The sequence below is a fragment of the Homalodisca vitripennis genome, unplaced genomic scaffold, assembly GCF_021130785.1.
Source record: "Homalodisca vitripennis isolate AUS2020 unplaced genomic scaffold, UT_GWSS_2.1 ScUCBcl_928;HRSCAF=3893, whole genome shotgun sequence".
Taxonomy (NCBI): domain Eukaryota; kingdom Metazoa; phylum Arthropoda; class Insecta; order Hemiptera; family Cicadellidae; genus Homalodisca; species Homalodisca vitripennis.
The window spans coordinates 119,367-134,369 of NW_025777113.1; the positions used below are offsets into that span (position 1 = coordinate 119,367).

At 36.5% G+C, this 15,003-nt stretch overlaps 1 protein-coding gene across 1 annotated transcript; it reads right to left on the reverse strand.

Moving 5' to 3' along the window:
* Nucleotides 1-4,955: 4,955 nt before the first annotated feature.
* Nucleotides 4,956-7,971, reverse strand: LOC124371149 (protein ALP1-like). Its single transcript, XM_046829463.1, has 4 exons — nt 7,891-7,971; nt 6,440-6,650; nt 5,782-6,352; nt 4,956-5,016 (listed from the first exon to the last, which is right to left on the reverse strand). The coding sequence occupies exons 1-4, from the start codon at nt 7,969-7,971 to the stop codon at nt 4,956-4,958; spliced, it is 924 nt and encodes a 307-aa protein (XP_046685419.1).
* Nucleotides 7,972-15,003: the final 7,032 nt, after the last annotated feature.

Sequence of the window (15,003 nt, forward strand, 5' to 3'; positions counted from 1 at the left end):
GGCAGAAAATGATACTGTTCTACCAATACCACAACCAGGTCCAGGAGGTGATACTTCTCACAAGCTAACTCACTTACCCAACAAGAATGATCGGATTTGCGTTGTATGTAACAAGAAAAGCACATATTGGTGCCCAGAGTGCAACTGTGGCATCCACAAACATTGCTATCCTTATTTGGATCACTTTTGGAGGCCGTTTGCTAAAGAGAGGAAAAGGAAGAGGCAAGCCTCCCCCAGCTGCTCTTCGGACTAAGATTTTTCGAAGAAAAAACAGTTTACCAAGTTCGGTATACTGTAAATAGTGTTATTAGTATAAGTTTTTATGTAAATATTTAAACATCTTTTTCTAGAATATTTATTGAACATAATTGCTATTTTGGATTTTTAGTAACAATACAAAAGTGATGTTTATCTAAGTGAAAAGTTGATTGAAATTTTGTTTTACTTTTTGATTTATAAGCTCTAAGTTTCAACATATATTTTTGGTGAGTAAATTATTTTAATATTTCCTCACTAAGAATTTATTACTGATTACAATGGTATGCTATAGTGTATGATTATTTCCATATTTGTATTTTTTGAAAATTTTTATCTGAATGTCTGCAAAACGGCAAAATAATGCTGGACATTCAAGATGGTTTATACGGGACGCTAGGAGGGTTAATTATATTTACTGTTATATGTGTAAACAAATTCAAGTCAAAACAACACACAGAACATTTGTTTGTATAAGAAAATAATATATAAAGATTTTATGGGGTTACCTTTCATTTTATTACATACAAATACGAGTATTTTCTCTTATAAATTTAGCATGAGAGGATGAGAGAAGACTTTTTGTTGTGCTTAGTTCTATGTGGACCTAACCACTGCTTTAAAACCGGTAGAATGTTCCAGAATAAAAATTTAGCGATTGAGTTTGCCAGTGTGACAAGGCAATGTGGGCTAGATTATATCAGTCATGCCAAATTTAAAAGAGGGAATCTTGTAGCTTTGTACTATCCTATTTCAGACAAACGCACAAGAATGAGGCTGCCAATCACTTATAGAATTACAAAAGCCTCTAAGGGAGTCCCACCAACTCCACCAATTATAAGAGTAAATATCGATTATCTATTCGCCGTAATATTGGTATTGTAAAAATTACATTTATAAAATAATCTATATAAACAGTAAAACCTTACTAGAAATGTTTATTTCATAAAGCGAAAAAAGTCTTTTTTGCAATTAAAGAACACAATAACATTTAAAAGCCACTAACCATGATTAGTCAACTACAGTAGAGTCCCGATAGTTCGAGTCTCGATAGTCCGAGGTTCCGTTAAATCCGAACCAACACATGTAAAAAAATAAAATGTGATATTGACATATTTGTACAACACACTCGAGCGCATGTCTGTAAACTGAGTGCTAGGCTACTTGGAGAAGCCGGCAGCCTGACTCATCAGTGCCACTTCATTTGCACCGCCCCACCCCCACCCAATTGTCAAGGCCACGGAACATCGCGCCCCGTATTGTCTAAAAATAAATCAGTTCGTTGCTCATCACGTTCGACTGCGGTACGGTTGTTCTAGATTACGATCGCAGTGCGCTTACCCGTCTGTTATTTACAACGTACAGTACTTGTTGTCTAAATATTAAGTTTTAGTAAAAAAGTATTTTCTGAAGTGTTTATGTGTTCATTGTACAGTGAACTATGAGTTCAAAAAGTAAAAGAAAGTTTGTACCGATAAAAACAAAACTAGAAGCTCTTAAAAGACTTGATAAAGGTGAAACGTTAAAAAATTAGCTGCCGAGTACGGAGTTGGTGAAGTGACAGTTGGTGACTGGCGAAGGAATCGCGATAAAATTGAAAAATTTGCATCAGAAAAGTGCTCGGAAAAGTGTACTAATGAGCGGAAGTCTATGAAGAAAGCAGAGTATGAAAAAACTAGCGAGGCCCTATTTTTATGGTTTTGTCAACAAAGAAACAAAGGTTGTCCTATTTCCGGACCTATTTTACAGGAAAAGGCATTGTACTTTCGCAATGAAATCAATGAAGGTGAGGAAGATTTTACGGCAAGTGTAGGATGGCTTGACCGTTGGAAAAAACGTTATGGCGTGAGGCAGTTAGAAATTTGTGGGGAGAAACTTTCGGCGGATTCCGAGGCAGTTGTTCAGTTCTGTGAAAAGTTAAAAAATCTTATTAAAAGTGAAAATTTAACACCTGATCAGATTTACAACTGTGATGAAACTGGTTTGAATTTTAAAACTTTGCCATCAAAAACTCTAGCTTCACGGGAGGAAAAAGCTGCTCCGGGTCACAAAAAAAGCAAAGAGAGACTGACTGTGCTAGCCGCTTCAAACGCGTCGGGAAGCCATAAATTAAAACTAACTGTCATTGGCAAGTCTGCTAAGCCTCGTGCGTTTAAAAACATGTCTATTTCAACGCTTCCAGCAACTTATACAAACCAAAAAAACGCATGGATGGACAAACAAATTTTTAAAAACTGGTTTTTTAGTGAGTTTGTTCCTGAAACCAAAAAGTTTTTGAAGAAAAGCAACCTACCCTCTAAAGCCATTTTAACACTTGATAACGCAAGATCACACCCAGATGAAGGGGAACTGCAATGCGATGGCATACGTACGATGTTTTTGCCACCGAACGTGACCAGCCTCATTCAGCCTATGGACCAAGGCGTACTTGAAACTTTGAAAAAAAAGTACAGACGCCGTCTGTTGCAATCAATGTTTCAAACAATTGAAGGAGAGGCAACCATAAAAGATTTCCTGAAAAAAGTCACAATCAAGGATGTTATTTATTGGATCGCTGAAGCTTGGAGCGAAATTAAACCAGAAACAATCCAGAAATCATGGAAGAAAATCGGAGTGTGTAAAATTGAAAATGATGATGAAGATGACGATCTACCGTTAATAAATTTAATAAACAGACTTCCTGGTTGCAATGGGACAAATCAAACTGATATTGGAGAGTGGATGAGTAGGGACGAACAGTTAGAGACAACAGACGACACCATAGTTGAGATGGTCACAGACATGACAGCTGACGGGAGTGACGAAGAAGAAAGTGTGCAGGAGACAGACCCGGCAATGACTCACAGCGACGGCTACGCGGCACTGGATGCGGCCCTGCGCTACGTAGAGCAGCAAGCAGAGGCGACAGCGGCAGACACGTTATTGCTTCGGCGGTGGAGAGACATGGCTGCCCGCAAACGCTGCAGTGTGGTGAAACAAAAAACTCTAGACAGTTTTTTTAAGTAAACATTGCATCTTTGGACCTCTGTAAGTAATTTCTTAATGCTGGTATTTGTAATAAAAGCATATTTCTTTTGTTTGCCTTCAGTTCTAATTATAACCCAATTTTTCTCAAAGTGTTCCGTATAATTCGAGTTCTTCACAATTCGAGGTACATTCGGTCCCATTCACCTCGGATTACCGGGACTCTACTGTACTTGAAAACCTATAGAACGTCTGAACATTTTCCTGGACATTTCTGAATTTTGGAGTCGTATTTAAAAAAGACGAAAAAATGAAAAACAGTATGCAACCTACAAACTAGAGGGGCCAAGTGACCATCACAGTAAGGATTTGAAGCATGCAGATTTAAAACTAAAAGAAATCCATACATAACTTGGAATTGAATCGCTGAGTGGAAAAAGGAACATATTCCATATTAATCATGAAATGAGTTGAGATAGCCATTTTGTCATTTAAAGAGAGATTCATCTGCTGAATGCAAAAAGGAACACATTGCTATAGTCTGTAATGTGCATTAGAACAGCACACTGAGACATTGAGTGGAAGAAGGGACATATTCCAAAGGCCAAAGTAACTGGACCAGAATGTGGCTGTAGAAAAAAATGCATGGAATCTATTACTGAAAACGACCAAATGAGTATTATTGCAATGCTCTATGATGGAAACCCTAAAAATGAGCGGGAAACATTTTTAATGGCATGTATTGAAAAACATGATGTTGCTAGACATAGGCCATTAACTCCACAGTCAAAGAAACATAACTTTTCATTCAAGTATTTTGTATTATTGAATGGTGAGCGTATTGAAGTTTGTCGAAAGGCTTTTATTAGCCTTCATTCCATTTCTCACAAAGTAGTTTTGAGGTTAATCAAAATTTCTGACTAGTGATACAACCATTTCATGAGAGGGAAACATGTAAATCGTGGAAATGTTTTGTCACCTGATGTATTGAGAAAAATAGATGAACATATCAACAGTTTCCCAAAATATAGTACTCATTACACTAAAATGCCTATTACTTATTTGGATGCGACTCTCACTGTGAGGAAAATGCAAGATATTTTTCTTGAAAAGCACGAAGACTTGAAAAATATAGTTAAGTATGAGTACTTCTTGAAATATTTCAGAGACAACTTTGGATACAGATTTGGTAGGCCCCAAGTGGATGTTTGTTCCACATGTGAGGAATTACAGACAAAAATAAAATAAAAAACTCTCAACGACAACGCTAAGCGCACAGCAGCAGCGGAGTTTGTAGTACATAAAAGACGAGCCAACAAGTTTTTTTTTTCAAAGCTGCAAGAAATAAAAGAACTTAGTAAAGCTAGACCTGAAGTTATGGGTATTGTTTTTGACTTCATGCAGAACTTACCACTGCTACATTTCCCCGTTCAAGAAATGTTCTACTTAAGAAAACTCCGGTATTACGTTTTTAATACTTTTGATTTAAAAAATTACACTCCAGTTTTTTACAACTACCCTGAAGGTATTGCCAATAAAGGACCTGATGAAGTAGCCTCATTTATACTAAACTTTGTGGAAAACTTCATCTCGAATACAGTAACAGAACTGCACGTCTTCAGTGACGCTTGCGGTGGACAAAACCGAAACCACACATTATGTAGAGTTCTCACTGCTTTGACCATGAATAATAGATTTAAAATCATTCATTAGTATTTCCCAATAAGAGACGCGATTCACACTGAACAGACGTTGGGCGGAGACGTGGCATGGACATATGTCCCTTCCGCGTCTCTCCTATGTAAACAAATGACTCAATGCACAGACAGGCGGCCACCCTTCCGCCACCGCCACGTCCCTTCACTAACTGTCGTGGCGTATTAAAAGAGGCATGCCCCTTGTGTTCGGAAGGCAAAATATTGTGATTTATGGTTAGTTGTGCTGTTCCTTTTTACCATGCGAGACGACATCGAGTTCAACATAAAGTTCTGTGAGGAAGTTGAACAATATCCATGTTTGTACGACAACAGTCGTTCAGATTACTGCAACAGAAGTGCGCAGGATCAGGCCTGGCAGAAATTTGCTCAATCTTTGGATAACCAAAAAGGTATCTATAAACTATTTACTAAACAGACAATGAAAACTATTTTTTGTGGTAATAAATTGTAATACTTATTTTAAGTAGGTACTGCCTAGGGTTACTACACAATAAAATTATCTTCAGTGTTACAATAACAAATGGAAATAGTTGCATTAAAATGCATTACTGTAAACCATTATACACCACGAGGCTGCCTGGCAATGTGTTGTCTAAACATAACTGTTCTTAGTTAACTTAGTTACAATTGAGTAGGGTAATTGACAATAATAAAAAGGAATTTTAAATTTAAAAGTTTATTACAAGAAGTTAAAAGTATTTCTAGGTCAGTGGAGTATTCACAATTGTTAAATATTTAGACTATGTTTATGAAATCTTTGATTATTAGCACTTTTAATGTATTACAGTGTATGACGTATTTCTTTTTACTACGCTGTACACATACACAATTTTACACACAGTACCTATCCTGGTGTGGAATTGGGGCACATTCTGTGAAGTAGGTACTTAGGTAATCTCTCATAAGTTTCCCTGTTGTTAGCGGCAGTCGTGGCAACAGAACGATGGAATCGCTGTCAATCACATTCTCGTACTGTGGCTTTGTGAATGTATCATCACATTCCCTTATGGCGTTATGCAAAACACACATTGCTTGTACAAAAATATCCACATTATCAGGGGTACATGTTATTAGTGTATTAAGTACTCCAAACTTGGAAGAAAGCATGCCGAAAGAGCATTCAACAGGTTTCCTCGATCTCGACAATCTGCTGTTAAAAATCCTGCGACTGTTAGTAGTCAATGCTTTCTTGGAATAAGGCTTGAGCAGGTTTTTTGACATTGGGAATGCCTCATCAGTTATAAAGTAATACGGAATTGGTTGGTTGTCTCCTGCAATAGGACTAGGCTCTGGTAAATCTAGATTTCCTTTCTTAAAAGCCCTGCAAAAACTACTGTTTGCCATTACATGGCCATCACTGTTCCGTCCATAATCCCCCACATCTATTACCAGCAACATGCCATCTGCATCTGACACTGCGAGTAAAACAACGGAAAAGTAACCTTTGTAATTGTAATAGGCGGAACCAGATCGTGGGGGACATTGTATTTTTATGTGCTTACCGTCTATACTGCCAATACAATTAGGCATATTCCACAGTGATAACATACGATCTGAAACTTGCTTCCATTTTTCGGCTGTTGGTTTTGGCATGTAGACAGGTTGCAGGTTTTTCCATATAGCCTTAGAAGTTTGGTGCACCACCATCGATATAGTCGAGTGTCCTTTAACGAAGTAGTACGACAGTGCTTTGAATATCCAGTTGCAAAGTACCTGAAAAAATAACAATCGTAGTTATATGAAAAAGAACAGATACAAACATACAAACTGTGCAGGGTTTTCCAAAATTATGTCACGGGTCGGCCGACGTCCAACCTGTCAAGTTAAATATGGTCTGGAGATATTAGGACCCAGAGGATCTAAATATAGGTATTCCCAATACAATTTTGCCATTAGTGTTTTTGTATTTATATTTCAAACAAAATATCAGTCATTGCAATGCAGTAAGTAGTTCTTTATTTTCAGTGGCTGACTGCAAGGAGAGATGGAAGAACGTGATAGGGCGTTATGCTAAATATAAGAAGCAAACAAAACTACCGTCTGGATCTGCCACTAAAAAAATTAAACAGTACTATTTGGCTGAGCACCTCAATTTTTTTGATAACTTCCTTAAATCACAGCAGAGTAAAGGTAATATTACTGAAGTCGTGATAGCACAAGAAGAAGAAGAACAAAACAGTGAAGACTAACAGCTGGATGACGGTACTGTTGAGGAACGTGATGCCACTCAAGATTCTTGCCAAGATGCCAACCTTCCCCCTACTGGTGATACTTCAAAAGCAAGTAGACCTGCTCCTATTTCGCCTACTCTAACCACGGAACAAAAAAAGGATAGTGGGTACAGAAAGAGGAAAACACCATTTACAAGTTTATCTGACGTAATCAGTTCTGCATTCAAGTATTTTGAGACGAAACAACGGTTACTAAACCAAACATCGCAGAGAACCTCTACCGAACCTGACCCCGACTTGACTTTTTTGCATAGTATTTTGCCAGACATGAAAGCTATGGATGCTAGACAAAAAAGACAATTAAAAATTGGAGTAATGAAATTAGCAGATGAAACACTTAATAACGTGGAGATTTCTTCAGTTGCTTCTGCATCAACTAGATCCTCAGCAAGTACATTTAACTACACATCACCGTCAGTGGATCACTTTGCTCCTAACAATGAAGCTGCAATGGACTTCGGCCAAACGGTAGACGAGGAGAGAGATTTTAATATTAAGAACTACTTGTATATAATGCCTAAATAGTTTGCTTCTAGTAGCGGTTCTTTTATAAAGTTACTTATAAATATACGTATTAACGTATAATTTCCTTTAAGACAAGAATATTTGTTTGTCAAGATTTCTGGATCTAGTTCGTTTCTAAATAAATTTCTTAAACAATAATTTGTAGCCTAATATTTAACTTACCTCAAAGTTATCAGTAGTCTCTCTTCTGGACTAACAGGTTCTCTAGAGTTAGTGCTTCTTTTTGTAATGTCGTCCTTAACAAGGTCCAAAACTACGAAGAAACACTCACGGGACATCCTATAGAAGTTTTGGAAGCGTTGTGGATATAAATTTAACTCACGCATCACAACAAATGTACCACTATCTCTCTTACTTAACCACAGTAGATGAAACCAAAATCTTCTCTTTTTCTGTAAATTGGCTACGAACACTACATCTAACATATCTTGATCATCTTCGTCACTGCTCTCCATGTTTTATTGTTTAACTGATTATACACCAGACTTCTTATATGTAATAACATACAACAGTTAACTACATACAAAACCACTCTACTGACAAGTTTTCTCACGACTGTCGCGCGTCTGTGGTTGCCAGTGTGCATTGCACACGCCACATCACTGCCTCGTCCGAGCCATGTCTCCGCCCGACGTTTGTTCAGTGTGAATTGCGCCAAGAGTGCTGTAAGGCGACACGATCGAATTTACTCCCCGGACCAATACAAGGACATCATAGAAAGTGCAAAGAAAGAAGTTCCAACATATAAAGTTATTGAAGTTAAAAACGAAGACATACTTGACTGTAAGAACTGGTGGCCCGAGTTTTTTACTAAGTTACCTAAAAGCCTTGAAAGTAAGACACCCTTTTCTATCAGCAAATGCAGGCACTTTACTGTCGATAGTGAGAGAAAAGGCTATTAAAAACTTCTGAGTTTATCGATGCTGTGTGGTTCATATGACTTTCAAGTTAAATAAGCCTAACATTGTTGATGTACCCCTACCAACAAACAGAGTCTACAACGGAAAGGTAAGACTACTTACCTGTTTTTAAGATAATGTATCTGTGATGTCCATTGGCTATGCACACTTACATTAACTTAGTTAACCATATAGCCTAAAGTTCATGTTAAAGGTTTGATCTATTAAAGTACAAATACTTTCTCCAATGAAGTCTTTTTTTTAGGTTCCAATCAAAGAACAAAAGCTTCAGGATTTGGGAAAACTAATCAAGTACATACCACATGATTTCTTAACATTTTAAGAAGAGCGCAGAACTTGGCCTACTGGAGCGGTTGATGATGACGCCAATGAACATAAATAAATGTTATAACAATTAATACAGAACTATGTAAATTGAATTTATAAACTGATTTCTAGTAAATATCACTTTTGTACAGGGATGCTGAGGAATGACTTCTTTCAGCACAAGTATGATAATCTGATATTTTAAATATTTCGTATATTTTTCCAAAACAATGTCGTTGAGGGAAGCAGCTATTGCTTTCGAGATAAACAAAATTACTCGGTTTATATTTATTTAAAAAAAGATGAAACAGCCAAAAGGCACTATGAGGTATACTAAACCAAGACAGACTTTTACAGACCAACAAGATCCTGAGCTTGAAGAGTACACAATACTCACATCTAAAATTAATGTATTATGGATTAACTCCACAAACGTCAATGTTTTAGCTAAAAATAATAATGTAATATATGTTCCTAATACTTGGATTAACCTGTAAAATGTCCACTAGGAACTGATTCACATTATTTATAACAGGGCACGGTCGACTTTCAATCAGGGAACCTGAAGCTACAAGAATTGGGCGTACAACAAGCTTTAATAAAATGAATGTTGATCTTTATTTTTAAAACTTGAAATGTATTTTCTAAAAATATAAATGTGAAAATAAGGATTTATGGAATGTCGATTACATTAGCATGCAAACAGTACAGAAGCCAAATAAAATCGATGCAGAAAAAAGGGTACGCAAAATAGGAAAAGTTAATTATTAATATGATATTGGCTTTCTCCGCCATACGAAACTCAGTTCTCCGATGTTTGTTTTTCAACGAATGTTCTTTAAAGATACTTTCATTAACAACGAACCACCAGGATGTATAGGAACGTTTTATCCTACAGAATGGATCACATCGGAAATGTTTTTAAAGTTTATTATAAATAGTACAACCATGTAAGATCAGCAAAAGATTGTCTGTTGGTTTTGGACAACCATAAATCTCATTTGTCAGTCATTCACTGCTGCCGTTGCCGATCGGCAACACCCCGCGCGCCGCCCAGGTGCTTCTGTTGCCGACCGGCAACACTCAACAATGAACATCGAATGTCTTTGGTTTTTCCCAATGCACTGTCGCTAGACCTTATTTGGACGCTGCAGCGTGTAGGGCAAGTACTTTTTCGTATTCAGTTGACTCAGTGGACGTTACCCGCCAATTTTAGCAGCGTTGTTTTTTTAGCAGTTTTATTGCTTTAGCAGTGTTCCTACGTCGCGAGTAAAGTTTTTAATTTGTGTTTCAAATACGTTTTATTACGTCGCAAGTTTTGTTAATTATGTTTCAAATACGTCTATTGTGATGAAGGGTATTCCCGGAACATCAAGGGACGGTTTGTTTGTAAACGACGAGGAGTATGCCGAGTCAGAGGGTAGCAATGGTGAACATGAGAATGACGTCGACGAAGCTCAGCTTGATGGGGAGATTGAACCATGACTTTTACAATCACCAGATGATGACGATGATGATGCACACATTCCTCAATGGAGTTTGAAAACTGGTGGACTTTGCAGAATCCCGTTCACTAAAGACAATTCATTTCTAATTCCCGTACCTGGACAAAATCGACCTTATGACTGGTTTACCGTTTTACTGGATGACATTTTTTAGGAAAATATTGTTTCAGCCACAAATGCCTATGCGTGGAGTGTGTTTGACAAACTAAGTTTAACTCTGAATTCTCGAATTAATCAGTGAAAAGACAACCGTAGCAGAGTTGAAAGTGTTAATTGGTTTGCTTATTCACATAGGCACTGTGCGAGTGAACCGGTTCAATGACTACTAGAACTAGTCAATATATTTGGATTTTGGTCTAGTACGAGAATAAATGAGTCGTGGCAGATTTCTTATAATTCTGAGATGTCTTCACTTTAGCAAACACGATGACATCCACTGTGACAATGACCGGTTGCACAGTATGACTGATTATTACACATTTTAATTCCATCATGGGTAACACATACTACCCGGGAAAGGAACTGTCGTTGGATGAAGGTACTGTCCTTTGGAGGGGTCGCCTTATGTTTAGGCAGTACATCAAAGGTAAAAGGCACAAATATGGTATCAAACTCTACTCCTTGTGTGAACCCGGTGGACTATGTGTTAGGTGTACTGTGTATTCAGGTAAAGGAGGGGAACTCAGCGGCAAAGGACACGCTATGAAAGTTGTTAACACATTGACTGCAACCATATTAGACATTTTTCGATCATCCCAGGATAAGTGTGATTATTGTCCGAAATGCGTTTAAAATGTCATTACAAACATGAATGTACAGTTTATTCTTGTTTATTGAGGTTTTATAGCCTTTTTATTGATGTGTGCAAAATGATACACGAGGCCCAGTACATACCAACTTTACGTTTTTGATGCTTCCCAGGCCATTTGTACCATTGTTGCACACATATAAAAGTGCGTTTGTCCGTTTTATTGGTCATTGCATGTTTGTATTTCTTTTTTCACGTATACTGATGTTGACATATTAATTCTGGTTTCCCAAAAGCTATGTCTTGGTTGAGTTCTTTAGATACAATTATGGTATATCCCTAACGGTGTTTTTTTTTTTTTTTTTTTTTTTTTTTTTTTTTTTTTTTTTTTTTTCTTTTTTTTTTTTCTTTTTTCAGATTTGAATAGTAATTAACGTTTTTAGTACATTGGGAAAATGGAAAAGGAAAAACTAACTCCTAGAAAAATAACGAAATTACTGGACAGTGACAGTGACGATGATGAAGGTCCAACAGACTTGAGTGCGGAAAGTGAGGTGTTTGATTCGGATAAAGATCCAGACTTCAGACCTAGTGATGAAGACAGAAGAATTTACCAATCTTCCAGACTATTTGAACTTAAGTACCAAAGACAGTTAGAACCAGATCAAATAGCTGGTTCATCAGCAGGCGCAGTAGAATATGAATCAGATGAATATTTAGAACCTAATACTAAAAAGGTAAAGAAAAAACCGACTATGAAAAAGACAAGAAAAGTAGAATGCAGAAAAAGAAAAGTTAAACACACTTCAAAACAGGGAAAAAATAAAATGCTTAGATGAAAAAAACAGACAATACTGATGAAAAAATTTTGGATGAATAAGTACTAGCTGAAGAATAGATAAAGATCCTGAAAATGTTGAAGAAGACGTAACTGATATTTCTGAAGAAGATGAAGCAGCTGATGGAGACGAAACACTTGATGAACAAACTAAAACTGACGTTAACGAAAGGCTAAATAAAAGGAAAAATAAAAACACATTCAACAATTACAAGTTCAACTTATTTGGTAAAGAAAGAGAAATAGCATGGAGCGAATGGTGGGTTAGGCAAATAGACTTTCCTTTCACAGGAAAATCTGGTATGAATGCTGTATTGAATGGAAAATTATATGGAACACAACCTATTGATTATTTTTTGCATTTTATTGATGATGATATTATAAATTTTATGGTTGAGCAAACAAATTTATATGCAACTCAGCAACTAGAAAACCAGGAAGATGTAAAACCTTCTTCACGGTTACATAAATGGACTCCCACAACTCCTGAGGAAATGCGAAAGTTTGTGGCTTTAGTTGGATACATAGATCTGGTAAAATATCTATCTTTACAGGATTACTGGAGTAAAAGCCCTTTGTATGATAATACTTTGGTGAAAAATACTATGAGTCGCAACCGATTTGAAATATTCTTGGCAATGGGGCACTTTGCAGACAACAATGAAGCAGGAAACAACCGACTTCTTAAGATTGAAAATCTCATGAATATGTGTATTGAACGGTTCAAAGAAGTTTACACACCTGGAAACAAGATGTGTGTGGACGAAAGTATAATTGCATGGAGCGGCCGCCTGGTTTTTTCGCCAATGCAACCCTAGGAAACGTCGTCGATATGATATAAAACTGTACAAACTATGTGCTAGCAAAGGGTACACATGGACGTTCTCTGTGTACATAGGTCAGGACACATCAGAGAATGACTGGATCACTTCATAAAATGTAATCTACAAACTCTTAGGTGGATTACTTGATAATGGCACAAATCCAGCTCCAGGAGTATTGATGGGAGAAGGTCGAACTCTCATCACTGACAACTGGTATGTACCGATTGTATTTTGGGGTAACTGGATTACCGGTGGAAGGAGTAGGCTCAGAAGAATGATAAGAACTGGACAGTACCAAAAAGCCTTCTATCAGCGAGGCACACATCGTAGATGGGAGAGTTTGATAACGAAATTTTGAGGTGGGGTGAGGTAGACGTGCCGTACCTCCCGTCTCAGTTGATCTGTAGTAGTGGTAACGATGTAAAGTCTTTGAAAGTGTTTAGAGTTGTTTCTTGCTAATCGCTATCAAACCTGTGGATGCTTTCAGCAAATTTCCATTTTAATTCTCTAACACTGAAAAGAAGTAATTTTCAATATTCTCTAACACTGAAGAATATCTTTAATATCCTCTAACACTGAAGAATATCTTTAATATTCTCTAATACTGAAGAATATCTAATATTTCTCTAACACACAAACATTTTTATAATGCAAATATTGTTGATATTTAAAGTAAAATAAAGAAATTAGTAACAGAATAAAATTGAATTTTGAAGATAAATTAAGTGAAGAATTGTCAGATTAGATTAAAGTGTGAAAGTTTAGAATTTTGAAAATTGAATAAAAGAAAAGCTGTGAGAACTTTGTACATTTTTTTGAGTGACGAATATATTGCAAGTTTAAACTTAAAAGTCATCATAAAGTTTTAATTTTAATTTTAAATCCAGTGATTATTTTCAAAAAGAAGTTTTATTTTAGTTTGAACTTTATTAATTTCAGAGGATTTTCGTTTCCTTTTCGAACCTTCACAAAACTTAATTTCAAAGCTAACCTCTCATGTGCCAGTAAAACGGTACATAAAAAATGCACCAATCTCCTAACTAGTTTTAAACTGCTTACTAGTTTTAAAATGCTAATTAGTTTTGAAGTGCAGAAAAACTAGAACTTTGATTTTTATTTAATTTTGTGAAGGACTGAACGTGTTCGATTTTCGTGGAAGAACACGATTGCAAAGACTTGTTGTGTACGATTTGACCTGCGTGTACTTTCCTGTAACTATTACAAGAACAGGAAGTCAGTGCTACTAGTCCGCCATCTTGATTGTTTACAATAGTTTTTGTAAACAATAAACATAACCTCAATTGACTTTGTACCTGTATGTTAAGTGAACTGTTATTTGAAAATTTGTTTTTTTATTTTAAGAAGTTTTGATTTTATTTTTATTATTCAATATGGAGTCTGCACATGTAAAAGTACGCTATCCACCTGCAGTCGTCATCATCCTAGACCAGATACTCCTCCGTGGAGAGCATTAATTACAAAGTATTAAGTATGTGCACTACATTTGAGAATAAGTAATTATACAAGTACTTGTTCTTCTTCCGCGACATCAACCATCTAGTGATTGTGCTGTGTCTTGTGCCTATTTGGATTACATATCAATCTTTTATACTGACTGTATTGACGGACAGATATGAAGGGCTATACGAGAAAGAACAGGCTAAGTCCATTTTTCCTCAATTGTTAGGATTTTTTTTTTGGCTTATATGTTGGTACTTCCTGTATGCGGCATATGTAGCATGTGCTAGTTTGGGAAATATCAAGCTCAGTCCCGAGAAAAACAACAATTAAAAAAAAACCAAAGGGAAATAAATAACTCAGTCCATCCCGTATTGGAAAGAACAGGCTCAGTCCATAGTGCTTGGTATGTCTGCCACCTATCGAGCAACCACCTGACTTCCTTTACACTTGAATACTGAATTAATGTGAAATAATGGTGATATAGAGTGGTGGTATTTCAATGCTTAGTGAGTTTAGTATCTAATTATCATTAATATTACGTGCAATTTTTTTTAATAACAATGGAAGGTGACATTACCCTCTGTATAGGTCTCCAATGAAGCTTGAAACTTCGAAGAAAAAGGAAAAGGTATGGTAGGATGTCAGAGGGTAAGAAAGAAACTTAACCATCATCACATACTGAAAGGGTAAGATTGCAATGTTAACCCT